The sequence below is a fragment of the Carlito syrichta genome, unplaced genomic scaffold, assembly GCF_000164805.1.
Source record: "Carlito syrichta isolate Samal-C Ts95f unplaced genomic scaffold, Tarsius_syrichta-2.0.1 Scaffold155190, whole genome shotgun sequence".
Taxonomy (NCBI): Eukaryota; Metazoa; Chordata; class Mammalia; order Primates; family Tarsiidae; genus Carlito; species Carlito syrichta.
The window spans coordinates 1,749-24,618 of record NW_007099286.1 but is presented as its reverse complement, the minus strand read 5'-3'; the positions used below and the strand labels follow the sequence as shown (position 1 = coordinate 24,618).

General features: G+C 42.1%; 1 protein-coding gene across 1 annotated transcript in view; it reads right to left on the bottom strand.

Moving 5' to 3' along the window:
- LOC103252357 (B-cell lymphoma/leukemia 11A-like) overlaps nt 1-22,870 on the bottom strand; it is a 101,757-nt gene that overhangs the window by 77,147 nt on the left and 1,740 nt on the right. The window contains 1 exon segment of the mRNA XM_021709055.1: nt 17,395-17,724. Within this exon segment, the coding sequence (XP_021564730.1) occupies nt 17,395-17,724 (330 nt within the window).

The window sequence follows — 22,870 nt, the reverse complement described above, 5'->3', positions numbered from 1 at the left end:
CCCCCTACGCACTCCCAAACAGTGTAATTCTGGTTTTCCTGCCCTTTGAGGTGTGAGCAGAGAAGCAAATGCCACAGAGACATCATACAGAACTGCTGAAGGCCAAACCTCAACAGCCCTTAAAAGTCCTAGCCTGGATTCTTGGTCAGCCCGCTACTGTCTCCTAACCAAGTCACACACAGACAGTAAAACCTCCTCCCTCTTCTTCTCAGGACTTTTGCTCGATTTCTGGCTCATTCTGGACAGATGGGGAAGTGACTACTGGCCAAGCAGGATTCCTTACATTGCAACTCCTCCCAATAGCTCCAAGGCTCCTCCAACAAGTCCAGGACAACCACCCAAGGGCTGGAAGGGAACATTTTTCTCTTTCCCAGAAGATTGAAAAACCTGACCACAGAACCCATGGTCAGGGCCAACTGCCCAGCACAAGAGCTCCCTGCCCAGCTGGTGCCCAGCTCTGCTGAAGAAGGTTGCAAACCTACTGAGAAGATAGGAGAGGACAGTGACTGGAAGGCAAAGGACTGAACAACTGCAGATCCTCAGAGAGGTGATTTAACCCTCGAGACGTCCCAGCTTCCAACTCTACCAAATGGGGCTAAGAAGAGTATTTTCCTTCCCAGGTCGCTGCTGTGGGATGGGACAACAACAAATCAGTCATATAGTAATGGCAATGGCAACTCTCAAGGTACATCCTGTGTGGCAAGTATCTTATGGGCTTTCCCTCATTTACTCCTTGCAGGGATCCCATAAAGTAAGGAACCTTGGATTGTCTCCATTTCAAAGAGGTTAAATGATTTGCCCAAACTCCCCCAACCAGAATAACTGTGTCACACACCCAGGCACGAGCTCCTCATAAGGAAATATGTGACTATAGGCATCCACTGAGGAAGCTACCAATGGTGAGAAGCCCCTCCACCAATCATCCTACCTCCCTGGATCTGCAATGGCTACTGAACTATCTCCACCCCAAAAACCCTTCCCCACAGGCTCGAACAGGAAGAAGCCACCCAGAGGTATAAAGGGACCCTGAGCTCTTTAGAACCCTACCTGCCCTGCTCTGCCATCCCTACCCACTCACCCCACATGGGGAGAACTGCATTGAGACCCCAGTTCTCATAGAAGAAAAGAATTTCAAGTCATGAGTCATAACCAACTGGCTTTGATTAAGTGCTTTCCCTGTGCCCAGCCCTGACCCAAGTACCCCTAGGTGTTCTCATATAATGCTCAAAGGCCCTATGTGGTGGGTCCTGTGATTTTCCCCACTTCACAAATAAAGACACGAAACTTAGAGAGATGAAATCTGCCCAGGGTCACACAACTAGAAATGGTAGTACCTCTTCACCCTCAGTCTAAACCATTTCACTGGAGGTTATCAAAAGCTGAAGAAAAAAAAGGCGATATATATTCTGTCTTTAAGGGCTTATTTCCTCTCTTCCAGCCCCTCTTCCCTTTCTTACCAGTTCAGGTTACAAAGACACCGAGGTGGGGGGAAATGTTGTCTCCACCATCGAAGGGCTTGGCTAAGTTTTGAGGGTTATCTGTGGGATGAACCCAGAGGCTCCCAGTTTCCTCAGTTTCTATTTGCTACTAGATAAGGAGAAGGAAATCTCACCTCCCTTAGGGGGACTCAGCCTGGGGAAGTAAACGTGATTTGATCACATTTTACATGGATGTTCACAATGGCGCCTTTTCAAACCTGTGGTGGGAAGAAATATTTTTTATTGTGTGAATCGCATCTCAGAAAGGTCCCCAAACCACTTGGAAGCCCTGGTGTCCCCTAGGTGGAATTCTACAAACCCGGCCTCAGCCCTAGCAGCCCCTCTGGTGGAAACCAGAACATGCCTCCTGCCAATAACTAACAGGAAAATTCAATTACTTTGCCACTTGTGGCAGGAGGGCAAAGACTGCACATTAAAAGAGCTAAAAATGTCAGGAAGTTATTGGGCTGATGACTCTAGCTTGCCAACACTCATATATGAGTGCATTATGTTACAATAAACTAAAAAACACAAAACCAGCCCGTAGAAGATAAGATAATCCAGAACGAAATAAGCCCAAACACATGGGTTTGCCATCAGCCCTGCCCAGAAAATGCTAAGCTTCTAACAAGGGCACCTTTTCCCCAACCCTGGCCTTTCCTGGGCCTTTCTTGCATATTATTGTCTCAGCCACCAATAGATTAACTCGCAGGTCCTTTCCAACAAGTTAAACTTCAGCCATAAAAAAAAAAAAAATTGTTTCCACCAATTTCCGACCTGCACACGCAGGCCCAGTGACCACGCCCCCTCCCCCCAACGAGTTCGCACACCTGGTTGCCTGAACACAACCAAACCCTTCCCATCCCGGCCCTCAGGTTACTGGCGTTATCACAACTCATTCCCCAGTTCCCCCCTCCCCCCATGGCAAGCCAGGAAAGATGATAGAACCTTGTGTATGTAGCCAAAAGACTGGCCTCAACTGGTTCAGAGGGGGGGAAATTGAGCTGTGTGTCTTCATTTTTTTGCCTTTAGCCAAAAGACCTGGGAACATTTGATGTACAGTCAGCAGGTATTTAAAAAAAAAGAAAGAAAGAGAAAGAAAAAAACACGCACTGAAAAGGCTTGGCTGCACTGGGGCCCTGACACACTCACATCTAAAGCCTGGCCCTGGGCCAAGTTCATCTGTTAATGGACAGCCACAACCAGGGCCTGCACCTCCCCCACCTCCCTCTACCCCTCCCGAGTCTTCTCTGTTCTCCTACCTCTTTCGAGCTCCTAAAAACTAGACATCGATTATGTCTGCGCTTTTCCCTTTCTATTCAAGATAAACAAAGTGCTTCAAGTTCAGGGCGCACCCTGGGACCCTTGACAAAACAATCTATCATTCTGTCTGCTAAACCAGTCTGGCTACACCACAGCCAGGGAGAGGAACGCTCCCAATGTACAATTTTCCCTTTGTGCTCCTTCCCTCTTGCCACTAACCTCTTTTCTTTACCACCTTCTCCAGAGCAGATGGACTTGACCACTTTGCTTAAGCCCTCCTGGCAACCTCAGAAATTAAAGAAAAGATCCAAGCTCCTGGCCACCCCTCCTCCAGCCCAGGTTTTCTTCTTCCTCTTTTCCCTCATGGTCCTACACAAATCCGTTAGACCCACAGGATTCTTTCTATCCTTCTCACCACTGACACTCACACAGAAAACAAATTAAATGCTGCAACTGCCCCCTCCTTTGCTCACCGCAAGAATATTTTAAGTGAGTTTTGTTTTAAATCATACCCATTAATTTATCCTGACTTGCAATTAAATGCAAGTACACTTTTTACAACCAGTACGGAATGTATTAATTATAACTACAAATGGTCAAATAAGAGCACAGTCCCTCCTAAAAATATTAATAAAATACATAATAAATAATATTAATGAAACAAAAATAGATTCATAAGTCTTGGCCAGGATTTTTATTATTTCACACAAGGGGAAATCCAGCCAATGAAACTTGCTACGCACACTTTGGCAGGACTCTGACCAATCACCACCATTAAACTCAAAGAGCGTGTTCTGGCGGTGCCCTGGTGTAGGGGTCTTTGTGCAGACACCACTATGAGAAGCTGATGGCCCCAGCACCTACAGCAGGGTCAGTAACACCTCACTCAGCTCTCCCACGTGGTTGGGAAAAGTTACCCACGGTCTGCTTCCTCTTCCTAAGCCAGACCCGACTGGTATGTCAGTGTCCACTCCACCCCTCAAAAGACAATGAGATCCCCAGACCCAGTGGGAAATAAGCCCAGCTAAATTGAGGCTCAGGACTGGGGCATCATCAGTATCTGTGCTAAGGTACCATAGAACACACCAGCGCTGGAAGCCGCCTTTGTTCCAGCCACACCACCAGGCCTCTGCTAACCTGTCTCCACATTACTCAGCCTCATGCCTTACCCCCAGCACTCCCTGCCCCTGCCCCTCCCCCCAAATCCAACACACCCACCGCACAATTGAATCTAATTAAGATCAGGAAGAAATTTGCATTTTCTTTTCACTGTACCCCCAGTAATCACAGAAGTTCTTCAAATTTTGAGAATTTTGTTCCTCTGCTAATTATTTCCCTCATTTTGCATTTCAAGGCACAAAGACAGTCTATCTCACTGGTGGTCTATTAATAGTTTGAAGTTTTGAGCGTCAGAAGGTGGGGGTTTTTCCCCCTTTTAAAACTATTCTGTCATTTCCAGTTTTGTAAAAAGGTTTTTTCTGTTGTTGTTTTTGTTTCAGTGGTGGTAGTGGTGGTGGTGGTGCTAATGTTTCTTCAAAAAGACAGCTTCTGTGCCATTCTGTGTAATATGATTTGATCTCCCCTTTCCAATAGTTACTCTCTGCCTGGTTTACTGATTTACAGAACCTTGGTATGTGAATGGCAAAAAAAAAAAAAAAAAAAATAGAAAGAAGGAAAGAAAGAAGGAAAATTCCTTGGCATAAGTATATGTTTGCTGATCAAATTTCAGATCATGTGTTGTTCATTATTATGACTTTACTTGAAAAACAGTTTGCCACAGTGAGATGGATTCACTTTATATGCTTTCTACCCCTCCACTCCCTTTAAGTACTTTGAAAAAACAGCGTAATTTTTTTTAAGGTACATTTAAAGCATGAACTGGTTTGGATTAAACCAATGTTTCAACGTCTGTAAATTCCCTCAAAAATACATTTTCAAAAGACTTATGCAAAGCCACACAGGATTTTAAGGGAGCTAATGAGATTGTCCCACCAACAAAATTTAATGGTGATTTAAGAAATTCTAATACTTTTCATTTACTTCCCGTAGAATTATTTGTGTACTTGACATTTATACAGTTTCTCCATTATATAACAATCTACCCTGGGTCCACTAGATTATGCCAATCTATTAGAATGAAATTTGTACTCCATATAAGCAGAAGTTTCCAGTGGGTTTTGACTTACCATTATGTTTCAATGTAAAGTGTTATTACAGCAGCGTATAAAGCACAGTTCCTCCATGCACACGTTTTTAACTCTAATACTGTAATCTTTCTTGCTGCTTCTAGGACTGTGTCAGTGTTTACATTCCTGGAAGTTAAATAAACCGACATGGTAAAACTCCTGGATAGACTGAATAATAAGGCTTGTGATGACTAAATTGTTTACTTTTTACCTTGTTAGGATCCCTTTCTTGTAAAGTTTGGGGGAGAGACAGAGAGAGAAGGAATGAAGGCGTCATATGAGACAGAAAGAGAGAGATTTATACACTGGCTTCCATATGTCACAAAGACCTTCCTATCCATAGCCAACCGAAGCAGCATGCATAAGTTGGTCTTGCCTGTTTTGTTTTGTTTTCTTAAATACCAGGTCAGCTGAATATCCCTTTCTCCACTGCCCACTCACCCTCATAGAAAGTATGAAGATTTTTTTGCCCATTTTCAAATAGCAAATTATCCATTAGATTTCATCATATCTTAGTAAAGCAATTACATCAAGAAAATGATAGTGCGTGTGGAATCAATTATGCATGCAGTTGGCCGGAGACCAAAGGCTGTGAAGTCGGAGAGGGCAGAATCGCTCGACACACACAAATAAAAAGCCCCTGGATCTCACAGATGGACCCCATCAGTTCATCTTACTGCCTAAAAAGTTCATGCACTTAATAATTTATTTGTGTTCTGGATACTGTTTCCCAGCTGAATATTAACAACTTTGAACTGAAGCATGCTTTTAGCATGGTATGGATGGAAGTCACGGTAGGGCAATGCTAGGTCCCTCGGAGGTTAAAATTATAGTTATGTTTCTTACACAGTGTTCATTTTCCATCACAATTTATTTTCTTTCATTAAACATTCCTTTTAATCAGAATATCAGTTTCAGTGTTCTGATTTTGCTTGTTAACCAACGATAAACTCATAAACCAAAGATGAACATCAATAATGCAGCACAGGCTATTCAACAGCAAAGGCAAACACCAAAATCACAGGCTCTCAAAAATCGGAAACCGTTAGTTGGCACCTTGTTTTCACAACCAGGGCACTCATGTACCTTGAGAGAGGCATCAGGAAGCCCTCGGAGACCACGGTTTACTTTAGTGACCAGGGGAGGACACGTTGCAGCTCAGAGCAGCAGCTGAACAAGAAAACTTACTTGATGTAAAAGATAAAAGAGTCAGCCCAACCCAGGCCCAAGATGTTTAGGTGCTAACCATACATAGGTAAAGAAGCCCAAAGCGTTGTTAGAAAGGTTTGCAGTTCTCCAGCCCTCTCTCTTCCAAAGGAATTTGATGTCTTAATACATGGGACTAGCCAAATCTTCTTGCCATCAAACTGCTAACAATAAAACTGCCCTACAACATTTGTGGGGGAACAGAGACAGGCAATACATATTTCTGTTCCTATTTGGAAGTGCCTCAATCATATACTTAAATTTTACAGTCTTCACCCCAAATGAGAACGATTTCCAGCCAACACGTCCACAAATTGTACTTAACGTTAAAAGAAAACGGATAAAACATATGTAATTACTCAAGGTTAGACTTCTAATTCCTCAATTCACTAAAGGAAACTTGGCAAGAAGATGCATCATTTTGCTCCTTTCTACTGGGGCATCTGAGGAGGAGAGCCACTGAGGCAGCTAATACACAAAACATGATCAAAAGTGATTAACAACAGCTTCATATGCAAATTGCATTAATGAAGGAGTGCAAAGTCATCATGTAAATTAAATATGTCAAATCTCTTGGTGAACTTTCAATCTTGAGAAGAAAAAACACTGCTTTAATTTTTTTACATCATCAATTTTGCAAGATTGAAAATCTAAGAATCTTGGTGCTATAAACAATTTTCACCTTTTTTTTCTCCTTCAGCAGGCTGACAGGCCAGCCTGATGTGCACCGAATGTACATGTTAATAGGCCAATCAAAAATGCAAAACAATTCGCAATTACTGGAAGGACCTAATGGTCATTAGAATTTACAACTAGGTAATGAACTGAAGTCTGCCCACACCATGCATATTCATAAAGCAATTTAGCCTTTGAAGATTAAAGAAGTGCTTAAAATTCAAATGAGCTTTAGCAAATTATCAGTAAGATTCATCCAAAAAGCAAAGGGTTTTTCTTCCTATGATTTCCTCATTTTTTTAATGCAAAATTGTTATATCTTCCAGACTGAGCTTAAACTAAACATAGAGCTTCTAGTCAAGCCAAAGGGGCTAAGAGACAAACAGAGGCTGCAAACATCGTTACGGACTTTGTTCATAAAACTAAGCCCTTAAGAGCCAAACCTATCTCTAAACATGGTAATTTATCAAAAACAGCCCAGAGTTGCTCACAGGCAATACTGCACAGTCCTCCAATGGAACAGATTAACGCCGAGTCCCTCCACCCTCCCCAAAAGCCTTTCCCCCGTCAAGTTGTCTCTCCTGTGTAAATATCCACTGTGGTATAAAAACAGCTTTTTCATCAGCTTGGAGTGGCATTAATTTTAGAAGTTTCTGCTTCCAAAGGGAAAAGAGCAAGAAAGAAGAGGAACAGGAGGTCTGGTTTACTTCTGAGGCATGAAAATCCTGTTGTTTGGTATCTGTCTTTCTGGTTTCCCCCAGTCTGCACTGGCAGTATTTAATCCACGACGATCGGGTTATGCAAATGTCAACTGACATTCAGAAAGTTGTGGTGTCCACTCACCACCACCATCCCACCCCAGTTGTTAGAGAGTATCATGGGAATTTGGATTTTCATGCTTCCCAATTACCAGTCTGGAGAAGAATCCTTTCCTTGAATGCTAGCTCTCACCTTCCTAACCTCCTGACATTTAAAAAATCTAGTAATAGAATTCCCAGTGATCTCCTCCCACCCAAACACTCCAACCCAGCTGAACGCAGGAAAGTATATGTAAGTCCTATCCCAGCTGATGTGCAGGCCAGATTGAGAATAACAGCTTCGAGAGGGCCTCGTGTCTGAGCTTACTGCTCCACTCCTAGACCCAAAAGCTCTCTGCTGTGGGGATTTTGCTTGAACTCCTACAGAAAAATATTCCAATAACCTCTCTCTGCCACCCCCTCCAGCCCCCGTGTCTCAGACGTTTTCTAGAATTGCTCTTAGCAGAAATGTGAGCATATCAAGAATTGGTAAGAAGGAGAAAGGAGAAAACCTCAGGTACTATCCCAGATTTCTTAACTCTTATCCATGGGCCCGGCTCAGAAATGTGCCACATTTTAACGTTTATTAGAAAGGATAGGGCACAGAGCTGAATGGAACCCACATCCACAACCATCTGTATGAGCCACAGGTCCACAGTCCTGACCAATTCCGTTTGACACTAATGTTACTCTACATGAGTAGAGTTCAATGAGGGTTGATATGGGATGTGACAGGGTAAATCAGAATTAGATTAAAAACAAAAGTTTAGAAACTGATGCTACACTGCAGAGCAAATGGGACTTGAAGGCCAAATTTCCCCTAACTGCCTTCAAGTGATTTTCCCTATTAGAGCGGTTGCCTGCCACCCCCCTGCTGGCAATGCCGCAATCACATCAGAAAGTAGAGTGGAATGCATATAGGAAGGCTTGAGATATTCCTCTTTAAATACAATACATATATACTTAATATATAGCAATTAACTTCTGGTCAGGAGTCTGCAGGCAGCAGTCTGCCCCAAGCAGATAGGAGGGGAGGGGGCCCAGAGCTGGGACAAGTACAAAAGACAGGTCCAACAACAATGCCTGCTGTCAGCAGCTGAATTATTTTTATACAGGAATTTTTATCTCTATTGTACAAACAAGTACGTGTCTGTGCTGACTTGTTAAGCAATCCACTTGTATGTAGAATAAGATTTTTTTTTCTTTCTTGCTACCAGTCACACAGCTCCAAGATCAGAAGAAATACATAGTCTTTGAAGCTGCTCAAATGTTTTAGTTAAAAGGACAGCAGTTGTTTTCAAAGATCCAAGAGTATCTTTATCAGAATTAAATTTTTCCTTATTGATTTTTTCCCCTTAACATAACAAAAACATAACATGAGAAGGTTACGATTTATTATTAAAATTTTTTTTCAGTCTTTAAATCATTCTTCAGTAGCCAATGTTCACTTTTAAAAGTAAAGGAATAATTTTTTTTTAATCTTAGGGTGGGATTGAGTAGGAGAGAGAAACTCATGAGATTTAAGATTTAGCATTGGTTAGCACATTGTTTTAACAGTGAACTCAAAAGATTTGGGGTGGGAGAGTTAAAATGGGCAGTAAATGGTTCAGTGTGAGCTTCCCCCTAAATGTAAATAAATCATAAAAACATAGTATACCTTGAGTTGGTGAAGAAAAACACTTCCGGTTTGGATTTTGGGTCTTGGGGGTTTGTTTTTTGTTTGGGGTGGGGGGATTGACCAAAGATAAACTCCATGCCTAAAACATACAAGATCAGACTTGGCGCATAGTGCTTTGTGCTCCAACTAACATAAAAATCCAAGCTACACCTTATTTCTCCTAAAAATTAACAGATGTGATTTTTTGCAGTTTTTTTAATGCATCATTACATATTAAGAAAATGAACAACTGATGAATATAATTTAAATGCCCTGATGCTTAGCAGGAAGCTTCCGAGTGTTTCTTAGAAAGTTCAAAAAGAAAATAGAAAGAGGAGTTAGGTACACAACAGCACCGGTGTTCCTTTTTGAAAGCACCCTTGCAGGTTTCACAATAATTCCATTCTTTATTTTAATGGGAGTTTTTAATCAGTGGATTCACTTCTATCTAAAACTAAGATCAAATTATAGGTGTAATTGTTCAGCACCAATGCTAACAACAGTGGGGACACAAACAAAAACTCATTGTGAGTGACCAAAGGTCCCCAGGTATCCCCTTCATCAACATACCTGCCCCAGGTTCCCACTGGGAATTCCCTGGCGGAGATGAATTCAGTTCTGAATAACACGCTGCCAACCCTATCTGAAAAGGGTGGGCAAGGCGCCTTCTCGCCTCTTTTACAGGAAGTTTAAACCTGATCATCTCACCTTCAAGTGGATATAATTTGTTGTTTAGCACTCTGAGAACTTGGTATTTTATCTATCTAAAGAAATCAAAAAGAAAAAAGGAGGGCTGAAGAAGGAGCGAGCTGAGGCCCAGCCTGGCTCTGGTGCACATGTCAATTGTGCACACCGCGTAGCCTTACAGAGGAGCAACTGCTCAGGTAAACCTTTCAGCGGCATTGCATCAGATCCGCTCAGATCAGTCTCTAGGGTGAACCAAGAGATGAAACACTTCGACTCCCTGTCTGCAAACTTCTAATTCGCCAGTTCTTGGCAGCTTATTTTTCCCAGTGTTTTGTTTCAGGAAACATGTGTATTTTTCTTTATATGTTTTTTGGATCTACCACAACTGTCTCTGACAGCTGTTGATTCTGTTAAATGAACACATTATTTAAAAATCTTTAAAACCTCAAGCAACATGGACTCAAAAATATAATGGTGCGATATTTTAATGGAGCTCTAGTTGAGAGTTGGTTGGAAAAAAAGTACAAGTGAAGGTAGAGAAGTCCTTCAAGTCAGCAATAGATTTAAACTGAGTGTGTGGGGGGGGGGGTGTTTAATGGGGAAAGAGGGGTGTTGCAAATCACCACAAATATTTACACTGTACTCCCTTTGTTCAAATCACATACTTTTAACAGGAAAAGCTGGAATTGTGGCTATTTAAAATTTTAAATATTCAAACGCCTGTAATTAACCATATGAAACAAATTATGTTGCGTTTCTCCATACCAGCACATGCAAAAAAATTCTGGTGGTGAATTGGGAGGTGGCAGAGTTGGGAAGACAAGTCCAGGAGGAAGAAAGAATGATGTTTTCATTTTGCTGCAGATCAAAGGAGAAGAATGGAAACTGTGGCATATCGAGCATTTTTCCATTGCTGTCTTTCACACTGGGCTATCTAAGTTTATACAATTCCCCAGACTAGCTGCATATTAAGCTTGCTGTGTACAGCTTTATTATGGTGCGGTGGTGGAAGAAGCATTAATATTCCGGCTCCGCATCTGACAGGGCATTTACATGCGCCCATCTGAGCGGCACCTGAGAGCTCCTCCAAGGTGCAGTAACTGTGCGCCTATTGTAAAGGCAAATGAAGCTCACCTATTCCCTGCTGGGATCAGAAGTGACCTCACCACCCCCCGTGCCTCAAATCCTTCCCTTGCCAGCCTAACTCAATGCCATCGCAGAATGACGAATGAGCTCAGAAATAGACCCCAAGTTACTAACCCTGCTAAGAACAGCAAAAGCCTTTGCTGAAATGTTTTAAAAATGCATAGGGAGTGCAGCTGGCCAGTAAAAAGCAGGGAGACAAATTCCAGTGAACCCAATATGGAATACGTTACATTCTAAAACTGATTAAAAATACAGCCTGATGTTTACTGGCTTCAAATTGAGTTTGGCATCAAACATACTGGCTTTAATAATGCTGGCATTTTTTTATTATTATTATTATTTTAAATCTGCCTTCGTTTTCTAGGAGCACATGTCGTGAGCTAAAGAATTCTTATTTGTCAGGTTACATTTCCTGGAAATTAAGTTTGTGACAGAAAATGACTCCAGTAGCAATAATATGGTTCATGCTCAAATTAATTAGGTCATGTTGTAAAAACTATGTGGCAAATTACAAAGGTAAATTTACTGATATTGGCCAGTGCTCTATACCATGGTAATAAAGGGGAGAAACTGTTTAAGGATGCTTATTTACCTGGATAAGAGAAAAAGAACAGAGGAGAGAGGGATACAATGGTCAATTTCCTATTTGCATTACAAGTTAAACTATTAGTCATTATCTGTTAAATTATACAGTCTAAATATATTTTATGAAATTTATTAATGTGTTCCAAATTGACACATAACATAAAAACCTGCTTGATTTGAAATAATGTTAAAAGTGGGCTCTAAGTTAGAATCTTTTTTTTTCAATCCTTGAAATAACAACACTGCTGACATAGCCATGACCCAAATGAAATCTGAACAAGCAGAAAGGTACTAAGGATCCTTGACGATTAAATCTCATGCTAAAAAAGTGGCAAGGTGCCAAGCTGGGTCCAGCTTGATGCTAAGTGCTTTTTATTGCACAAAGCTGGTACTACTGTATGTAAAAACAGACTTGGGCTTGGGGTAAATTTTGTCAAATGATTTCTCTGTGCAATAAAGGGTGTGAACAGACTAACCAAAGTAGATTAAATTAACATCAAGTGACGCAATCTCGGTGCATCTCCCTAGCTGCGCTTTCTACTTCGGTTAAATTTAATATTTTCCCCCAAAGGAAAGCCAAACTTTCTTCCTTTCTCACTGACTAGTGTGCGAAGCCACCATTCACCTATTCTCCTTTATCAAACGCTTTCATTGAGAAATCATGAAAATCTGAAAAATGTTTCCTAGGATTTGCATGTTTGTTATGTACCCCAATTTAGTACTCTTGCATTCACCAAACTACATGGAGACTGCAGTGTGAAATTAATGATTTTTCAAGACTCTAGAACGTGCCATTAATATGCATCCAACTCGCCTCTTCCCTGAGCTGAAGGTTGCCTGTCCTGACCCTGCCTACACATTTCCACACCCAGTTGCATTTTCTAGCCCATGTGCAGCTCCACAATTAAATGCCACATTCACTAAAGAAAAGTGTGTAAAACATCTTTCAGATCCTTTATAGTAAAAGGCACAACTTGCAACACAACAAGGAATGGAGTGATTTAAGAAATTACAGCACTGTTTGGTTTTTTTTTAAGCTTTCATAGAATAAACACAGAATGGGAAGGAAACTTTGTCCCCCTCTGCTCCCGTTCTTGAAGTGAATACATATTTGTGTTTCCAATAAAAGGCCATTTTTACATTAACTGTCTGTAACAGCAGGAGACAGAAAAACTAACACAATCTCCACATCACACACAGAATGATCTTCATATCACGTGGACCTATTCTCAAAACTATTATTTATAAAAGACAACTAGGAAAATGCACAATGCATCTCTTCTGTGCCACCAAAAGGGTAATGTCTGAAGAACTTTGAGCTCGTTGGGATCTTCTACATTTTAGATATATGTATTTTTTTCCTTTTGGCTTTCCAAAGTAAATTTAGCAGCCATGCGGGCCACTGTGTTTAATTAAGCTTTCAAAAGTCCTCTGACAATGCCAACAATTGTAGGACACTTCTGCGGCTCAATCATGCAATCACTGTGACAGTTCTATTTACAATTTGTCTTAGAAAGAGTTTCTCTGACATTGTACTTTGACAAAACATCCAAGCTGCCAGTTCACAACCTTTCTCTGTCTTATTTACAAATACAGCTTGTATATAGGACTCCCAGTTTCATGAACATGAGTCTTTGGGTAGTGTCCTCACAAACATAGGCTCCCTAGGAAAATCTTAAGTATTTATTAGAAAACAATATTCCTCACTCTCTGAATTCTGAAGATAAGTAAAATGTTCACAAGTATATTGGGTTTTTTGGTGGTGGTGATTTTTGTTTTAGCTGCCATGCTGAAAATTCACTTCATAAGTCAGTAGTTTTTATTCAGAATCACACAAATAAAGAGAAATGAAAAATAAGTAGTCATAATTGGATACTATAATTTATAGTCTCATTTACAATTGCACTGTAAAGTACACAAATACATCCTTTAGTTGAGTCAGAGCTAGGAAAGAATTAGAATGGGTACAAAAAGAAAAAGCAAGTTAATTTTCTAAATTCTGAAAAAACATAAGTATGTTATACTTGATTTATCTTTAAGTAACATGCTAATGTATTTCCATTTTGAATTAGTATTTCCCCCTTCGTTAGAGTTTCTGTCTTACATATCATTATCTAAATATCAGTTGTATTGTCTGGGCAAATAATTTTAAATACTCTGATATAAATGTCTATGTTCATGATTATAAGGAGAAAAAATGTTATATATCAATAGCAGCAGAGTATACTACATTTCCTAGGACTTGTCCTATTTTTTCCCATTCTTTCAAAAAGCTAACTTCATGATAGCCCAATCTTAATTTAAAGATTCCTATGTGCAATAAGCCAATGCCTCAAATCTGACACGACAGGATCATATTTTTGGAATTTTCTAATAAGAACATAGTAGTTTCACATTCACTCATCTTTGAATATTTCCCCCATGATAAAATATGAGACTAATAAAAAAAAATGAAAACAAAACCCCTATCGAAAGCTCCAACTGCCAGTCAAAGGGTGTTGAAATCTGATGGTGGGTATTTGACATACATATCGATGAACTGGGCCCACACAATGTAAGCTGCTAATTTCCAGTTACATTAATATTATGTCAATGTCTCAATGGATCACAATCACACGATACTTTGAATATTTGAATAAAATGGAAAAAGCAACCTGATCAATGTTTGTTTATTTAGTTAACGTGTACATGGATGAAGTTTAGGAGCACACACCTATCTATACTCCAGGTAAAAAGCAGCCTCTCTAAAAAATACTCAACTTACTCGAGAGGCCTATGCAGTCAAAATGTATACTATTTTACTGAAGATTTAAAGAATTCTACCTTATTCTCCTATCTGAGAGTCCCAAATTCTAAGTTTTACTTATCTTAGGAAGAAGATCTATCACTGTTTTATTCTTGCTTCCTGCCTATAAAATGGCACAGACACACAGTGAACTCAAATCCAACTTACATCACTTTAATAAAGCCTTTCCTACCCAGTGCACTTAGATGACTACCTTTTATGTGGTTGCCAAACATATTCTTCCAGAGATTCATCAATATATCTCTTTCTTTAATTCAAAGCATTGCTGCTCCTTTCTTTTTGTGACACAATTCAAATATCTACTGAATGATTACTGGTATTTTTTCCTTCCTCTTCATAAAAAGAAAAGCAGACTTGGAATTGTGGAGACGTGCTTTAGAGAAATGGGCTGGGGATACACAGTCGTCTTTCAGAACTTCGCTTCTGGGGCACCTGCGGGCCAGAGTATCAGAATTTATGTGCAATGGTAGAATGTTAATTTCGCCATAGGAAACTCTTAATTCATTACTGTGAATTATGAGAAGTCGTGATTCTAGTTACTGATATCTCGCTTTGAGATGTGACCACTATTTATGTTCAGCCAAGTCCAGGGTGGGAACAGGTGATTAAACACAATGAAAGGAATCAGGACTTTGAAATTATTTATGCATGAAAGGTTTATCTCACCTGGGTCATAGCGCTTGTGCACCCATTGAGTGTCTTCGACGCCTTAGATAGCATCTCATTTCAGTGAAATTATTTAGTATTAGCCCTATAAATTTGCTCTTTTTTTGGCTTCTCTAGGCTCTGCCATTGTACTAGTTCTCTCTCTCTCTCTCTCTCTCTCTCTATATATATATATATACACACACACACACACACACACACACACACACACACACACACACATATATAATCTTTATAACAACCATTGAGTTATGGCAAATTTCTTTCCCTACGGAGATTCACAACTGTAGAAGTAACAAGTCTTAACTATATGTAAGGCCTTCCCCCAGCTTTTAGATTCCTCCTCTAAGAACACAGGCACAGAATTTTTGAACTGGTTAATCTGAGACTGAATAACTTATTTGGGACCTCAGCAAGAAGTGTGGTTTTAATTCTTGCTTGACAGACACTGTGTTTTGTCTTTTAAACGAGCAGCTCGATATGTAAATACGATGTTACATCACGCAAGTGTTACTCCATATTTGGTGATTTAGCAAGGCTTTGGATCTCCGAAGACGACAAATCCCCTTCCGCCTGCTCTTGCTTCATTAATCATGCCTTACACTTCTGTTCATTTTCCTTCCAGTCACAAGACAGCACATGGAAATGGTCATTCCCATATCCTACTGGGAGGGTGAGGGGAGATAAAATCTTAACCTACATGTCACAAAAGCTAAATGTAGTGAACTCAAGAAAAATACTTTATAAATGCAGCTTCCCTGGTAGCAGATTTCTCATTTCACTGAAGGAAAAGTATCTGAGTGTTACTACAGAAAGCATTTTTAAAAAGAAAGAAAATGCCACGTTTGATTTTAATGATCAAATTCCAGAGGGGGAGAGAAAAAATAATATGACATTTAATCCCCTCCAGACCACTGACCTATTACGGTTCAACGTTGTGGTCAAACTAGGTCAGAGAGACAAGTTTTAGAGAATCAATTCCTGGTATGCATTACCCTTCCTAAAACTGAACAACCCTCCTGGCTTTTGGGGGTGGAGAGTAGACAGAAGAAAGTGATCCACTAACAGGCATGGCGTTTTGGTCATCACAGAATCTGTATTTACTTTGTCTAATGTGCCAAATCAAACAATGTTTTGAGGGTCACTATAGAGTGTTGCTGTTTATCACTTAGAGCAGGGAATTTAAGACCCTCTGCTAGTCTTTAATCCCTTCTCCCTTGAGCTGCTGAGAAACCCACACACCTAGCTACCTCCCTGCTAAAATTAACCGAAGGAGGGAGAGCAGTTGAATACGTGTGCGTGTTTTTTCAAGAAAATTTTTACATTGTGTTATAGCAGAAACAGTGGAGTCTGGACTGGACATTTGTAAGGGTGACATGTGGCTGTGTAAACCACAAACAAAATCAAGATACATCTGTCAAAACCACATCAGAGACAAGAGAGAGCACAGAGAAGCATTTATCATTTAGCTGAGGAGGCAGGCTGCAGGGAGCAGCCGTTCCTGTCAAACCAACCTTTTGAAATTTCCAACATGCCCTTAAACTTTTCGAGTAAGCATGTCTGTGCGCTTCAGCAACTGCCCTCTCTACTCTGGCCTGGCCAGTCGAAAATGGCATCTTAAAGTCAAGGTCACGGTGTCATCCCACCACGGGGCTGTGTTTAATTACAGCCCCATCCGGGCTGACAGCCAATATGGATCCAAGGCTAGCCCTGAAGCACAGTTAACTCTTTCCACCTCCTCCAAACTGCCCTGTAAGCCCACCCTACTTCAGGGAAGCATTGGGAGCCAACTGCACCCCTAGGGAGGCCTGACCAGGTATTCTGAGTCAAACAGGTCATTGGCTGAACTACAAATGCCTATATGGCCACTTTGCCTCCAACATGCCCCCAAGACTAGAAGTGGACACTGTGAACTGGACTAAGCACAGTAAGGTTCAACACTTTAAAATGAGAAGGTAGGGGCGGGTAAGAAAATAAATTCAGAATCAGCAGATCCAGAGAGAGGGTATCAGGTGTGTGTACCTATTCTGCCTACATTTGACTCTGTGAGGTGGAAAATATTTATTTTTGTGTGTTCTGGAAGAAAGCAAGAGGAATGATTCTTTTAACATTACAGGGCTGCCATGGATAGTCACATGGAGAAATACAGAAAGCACTTCACCACTCCTTACTGCTTGGCTACAGCACCTCTGAAAATAAAAAGAAAACATGCAAACAGCTTTTCTCCTTGCTTCTCATTTACCTGCTATGTGTTCCTGTTTGGGGCAAATTCCTCTAGATGACGTTGATAAACAATCGTCATCCTCTGGCGTGACCTGGATGCCAACCTCCACGGGATTGGATGCTTTTTTCATCTCGATTGGTGAAGGGGAAGGTGGCTTATCCACAGCTTTTTCTAAGCAGAGGCTGCCATTGCATTGTTTCCGTTTGTGCTCGATAAAAATAAGAATGTCCCCCAATGGGAAGTTCATCTGGCACTGCCCACAGGTGAGGAGGTCATGATCCCCTTCTGGAGCTCCCAACGGGCCGTGGTCTGGTTCATCATCTGTAAGAATGGCTTCAAGAGGTTCGGCTGTGGTTGAAGAAACAAAAGCACAATTAGTAGAGTTCCAGAGAAGAGAGAAAAGGGGGAAAATACATTATCAACCCCAACCCATCCCACCACATTATGTAAAGTGTTTCTAAGCTTGCTGACAGAATACTCAGAAAACGTGAGCATACAAAACGAACAAGGACATGGAGGTTATCAACAAGAAAGCAAATTTATCAGTAAGGCAAATCATCATAGATTACTTGCATAACTCCAGAGAAAATGCACACACACACACACACACACACACACACAGACACCAAATGCGCCTGATTTGTAAGTTTAGAAAGAATGTAACTTAAATAAATAGTTAACACAGGGAACATAAAGAAAGCTTAAAAAATAACTGCAAGAAAAACTAGTAAAAACATGGACTGAAACCAAATTTGTTTCTTTTTTCCTATATACTAAGTTGTCCATTGTGCCAAAGAATAAAAGAAGAGGTGAAAAAACACACACGCCCTTTGTGTGTCAATGTATATACTAAGTATACAGACCTGGCTTCACAAATTAGAAAGCTACTACATCACATGAAAAATGTACACTTACACTATGAAAATATATACCTACTCACCTATGAAAATATATTCACATATGAAACAGATCTCAATAATAATCATAACGCAGCATAATTCACACTGCCAAAAACCTTTCTGATCTGAGTCTCAGCAATGCCACAAAATCAAAGAAATACCAAATTCACTGGCAATTCTTCTCAGACACATTAGCTAAATGGGATACTTTTGAGTACTTAAGAAAATAAGCCAATTAGTCATTTTTTTAATTCTGAGAAAAGGAATGCCTGAAATTTTTCTAAACATGTTTGCACATGGTGGCATCTGTGACACAAAAATCAGAATGGTCAAGCAAACATCACATTTCAGAACAAGGCTGAGAAGTTCTTTCTGAGGACTAGAAATACTTTGCCTAATGTTGTCAAAGTTGACTAATTTTCTGAATGAGCTCCAAAACGCTTCATTATGAGACTATTTCTGCACACATAATCACCAGCGGATGGTATAACAAGGTAGACATGTCTTTCCTGTTTGCTTTTTTAAAAAACTCTGTACCAAAATACTCCATCATCTATTTGAACAACTTCTATCATTTTTTCACCTTCCAAGGGGGAAAAAAGAGTTGGTAAGTCTCTGCTCGTGAAACCTCAGGCTCGCTCTATCAAAAAAAAAAAAAAAATCACAATATACAAAACACATCCAGGATGCTGCCAGTTAATAAAATGAAGCAGAAAAAGTACAAGTCTTAAACAGTTAATCAGTCTGACCTTCTTTAGTAAGCTGCCAATTTCACATTTAATGAACTTAAAGCCACAGAGAATCAAAAAATAGATTTTAATTTGAGTGTAGAATATTGGAACAGATTTTGATAAAGTACAAAAATCCAGTGAACTCAGGTTAAATTTATTTCAACCCTACCCAGGCTGCATATTGAGGGGGAAGATCTAGAGTAACTCCCAGATGTGCTAGGTGAAATAATATTGAGAGCCCTGACTAGCTGCACCTGTGCTCAAGTAGGACATGTCATAATTTCTAGCCTCTGGTACTCCTTCTAATTTAACATAAGGTCACCACAGGAATATGAAGGTTATATTCCTCCTAATAAAGACAGTAAAGTAAGCACTTATGTTTCTTTGCCCCATGTACTGACCAAATGATAAATACAGAATACACATGCAATACTTTTCAAATAAAAGGAGACAAACGGAAGTGCTTCTGTATTGTGTCTTTCTGTCATTTTTCTCCTACATGCTTTCATTTTTACCAAGTGAGGAACTGAACAGAGAAGTCATTCTCAAATATCCTTACTATTGAATTAAAGATTTAATCCTTAAAAATCCTGGCTACATGACGATAAATGTGACTTTTTTGCTTAGCATTAACTACAGATTCTGAGGTTTGCAGATTGAAGGCTCAGGGAAAATATTTTCTTTTATTAAAGTTAGTAGTAATGTGGAACCTTTTTAAAAAAGCATTCCACCGTTAAGATTCATTTATTTATTCCCAAGGTCTGACATGTTACTGAAAGTGGGAATATTATTTAGGAGCAAAGGTATCAAACAGTTAAAGGTAATGCGGTTCACAACAGACTTGGTTAAAGTCTTCTAAATGTAGTGACTGAACTGATTTACAATCAAAACCAGGAAATGAAGTGGTAATTCAGAGGTTGCTGATTACACCTCCACATTTCACCTAATTAATTTTATAGGAGGCAAAGTTCTTGAAAATAACAAGATGATCAAATGTACAGATATAAAACCTGTAACCTCAACATTTTCTATGCTCTTAACGTAAATTATTGCTAATTAACAAGAATTATATCCTAATGTATGAAATACATTTAACATCGGTCTCTTTGCAAAACATTTGGCTAGTGATGTTCAGAGAAATACCAAAACGTGTTTTTATTATTGCTGCTATATTATTAAAAATCAAAGTGGGACACAAAGAAAATATGAAAATACAATTCTCTTGGTGAAGCCCACTGATTTGCATTGACATCTTTTCTCGGTGGCAATCAACATTTCCTTTCTGGACATCTGATAATTTCTCTGCATTTTCATGCAAATTCCTCTTTCCCTAAAAACCTTCCTAACCTCAGCCATTTACCCCCTCCCTCAATTCAACTCCATCCTCCTTCGCCCCCACAATACTAACGTTTCTAAGCTCCAGCCTAAACTCCGTCTACAAAGCAGGGAGTCCTCGATTGAAGTGGAAGGGAGTGGGCAAATAATCATAATAATTAGCCGCGAATTCTCTCTACAAGGGGAGGAAAAAATAGAAAAGAAAATGCTTCTGCGTTCAAACAGCAAGACAGCCTGGAACGTCTCAGTGTTCCAGCGACAGGCTGAGATCTCTTTCCTCTCTCTCTGTTGTTGGAAAAGAATAAATGTAAGGGGGAAAAAAATCCTTAGAAGAAATGTTGGTAAGGAGTAAGGGAAACGGGGGCTGCCGGGGAGGCGAGGGGGAGGGGGAGAGGGAGACAGGTCTTCAAGTTTGCTTTCCAAGTCCTTCCCCATGATTGTCTTAACAAGGTAAAGAAGCAAACGGAGGCTGAAATGCAGAGAGGAAAAGCAAAGAAACAAAAGCGAAGCCAGGGGCTACGGGCCCGGGGCAGGGGGCCCTGCAGGGGTGGGCTGTGCAGAAAGTGAAGTTGGGCGCCGGGACTCAGAGGCACAAAGCGAGCAGCGTGCTGGCTGCAGGCTCCCGCCGCGCTCGCTGCGAACACGTGCAGCAGCGGCCGCCGGGCCTTGGGGCCCGGGGGCTGGGAGGCAGCGGGCCGCCAGAGGCCCCGATCGCTGCCTCCACGCCGGTCCGGCCGGGCCGCGCGCGGGGTGACGGTTCTCTGGGCCTGCCAGTTGGTGAAAAACGAAACGAGGCTTGGAAAACCTGGCTGGTTACCCCGGTGCAGTCTCGGTATCACCGCACACACCCCAGGCGCAGGTCTTGAGATTCATTCTGTGTCACACGCTTACACTTTTTACTTTAGGGGGATCTCTGCAAATGCGTTTCCCCCGCAATTCTGGGCACGGGGTGTGCGCGCGACAGCCGCTGCGGTTATTCATTATTAATGACGCTGCTTGCTCGCATCATGATGATGATAACTATTACTATTGTTGTGATTCCAGGCTCCGAGGCGAAAGCCGCGGGAGACGGGGAGGGGGTGTCGGGCTGCTGAGCCGCCCGGCAAGCCCGCGGTGGCCACCGAGGACTGCGCTTCGGGTAGGGGTAGGGGATAGAGGGTGGGGGTCTCCAAGTGAAGCCGGAGACTAAGGGCAAACTTGCCATGTCCCTCCCTTCGGTCAAGCCCCGAAGCCCAAGAGCGCGCATTCCCTGTCCCTCCCTACCAAAAACGCCTGCCCCAAAAGAAAGCGAAAACTGCACCCCGCTCAGCGCCCGGCGCGCGCTAGCCTCAGCTCGCCCACGGGGCTGTCGGCCACGCGCCCGGGCGCTTCTCCGCGGCCCTGGCCAGAAGCATTTTTAAAGTCAAAATGAAGAACAAAGGCATAAGGGGTGATGGGGGAGAGAAAGGGAATTCTGCCTAACCGTTCGTTCCCCCCACCCCCACCCTCGCAAAGCTCGTCCCTCTCTGGACGAGAATCGCCGGGCAGGAGGTGGGGGAGGCTCTGGTACAGGTTCAAGTTCGCTGAGCTTTCTTGATCTTGTTCTGCCTCCTAGCGACCGAATAGCTCATTCAGCCCACGTAGCGGAGTGGGGGGGTCCTGAGGACCGGGATGGCTCCCGCCCCCTCTGCGTACCCAGAAAATGAGAAGAGAAAAGAGTGACCTCTGCACCCCCTCCCAAACTGGCCCTTTAACCCAGTGCCGGCACCGGTAAAGGAGGAGGGGGAGCTAACCCTCCCAACCTGGAGTGTCCCAAGATGGACCTAAGAGGGAGGGGGTACGGGGGAGCAGCCTGGGCTGCGCGCCCCCATCCGTCCTTTGAGCCCCCACTGCATCCTTCCAAAGAAGGGCCCAGCTTTCCCGAGTCCTGCGAACACTGCCCTTCCTTCCCGCCGGTACCTGGCCGGTCTGTAACTTCACACCGCCGCGCGCCGCGTCTGATCCGCATCCGGCGCGGCCGGGGGAGTGGGGGGCGGGGGAGAGCGGCGAGGGAGGGATGCGCGGGGGTGGGGAGAGGGAGGGCCCCGCAACGTGCCGGGGCGGGGGAGCTTCCGAAGTGTGTGACAAGTTCCAGGGCCCAGTGAAAAATTCAGTTCCCTGTGCGCACCCCCCCCACACACACACTCCTTTAAAAAAACAGAGAATCGAGTATAGGTGGTCCTTTAAATTTGCATCAAAATTTAAAATAAGAATCATAAACGGGGTAGAAGAAGATGTGGGCCCTTTCACGCCTTTCTTTCCCTTGCTGCCAAACTTTCCTAAGTGCCCACTGCCCGCCTTTCCAGGCGCACTCAGCCGGACAGCCGCCGCCACCACCATCATTACCACCCCCCTTTACATAGATTCAAAGGAACCCCTGACCAAGCCAGACCCAGAGTAGAGGGCAAGACCCCGAGGGTGGGGTGCGTGGGGTCCTGGAATCCAGCACCCCCAAAATGCGTACTCGAAAAGACACTTCTCCCCTGTCCCTCTTCAGTCCCCCCCACCCCT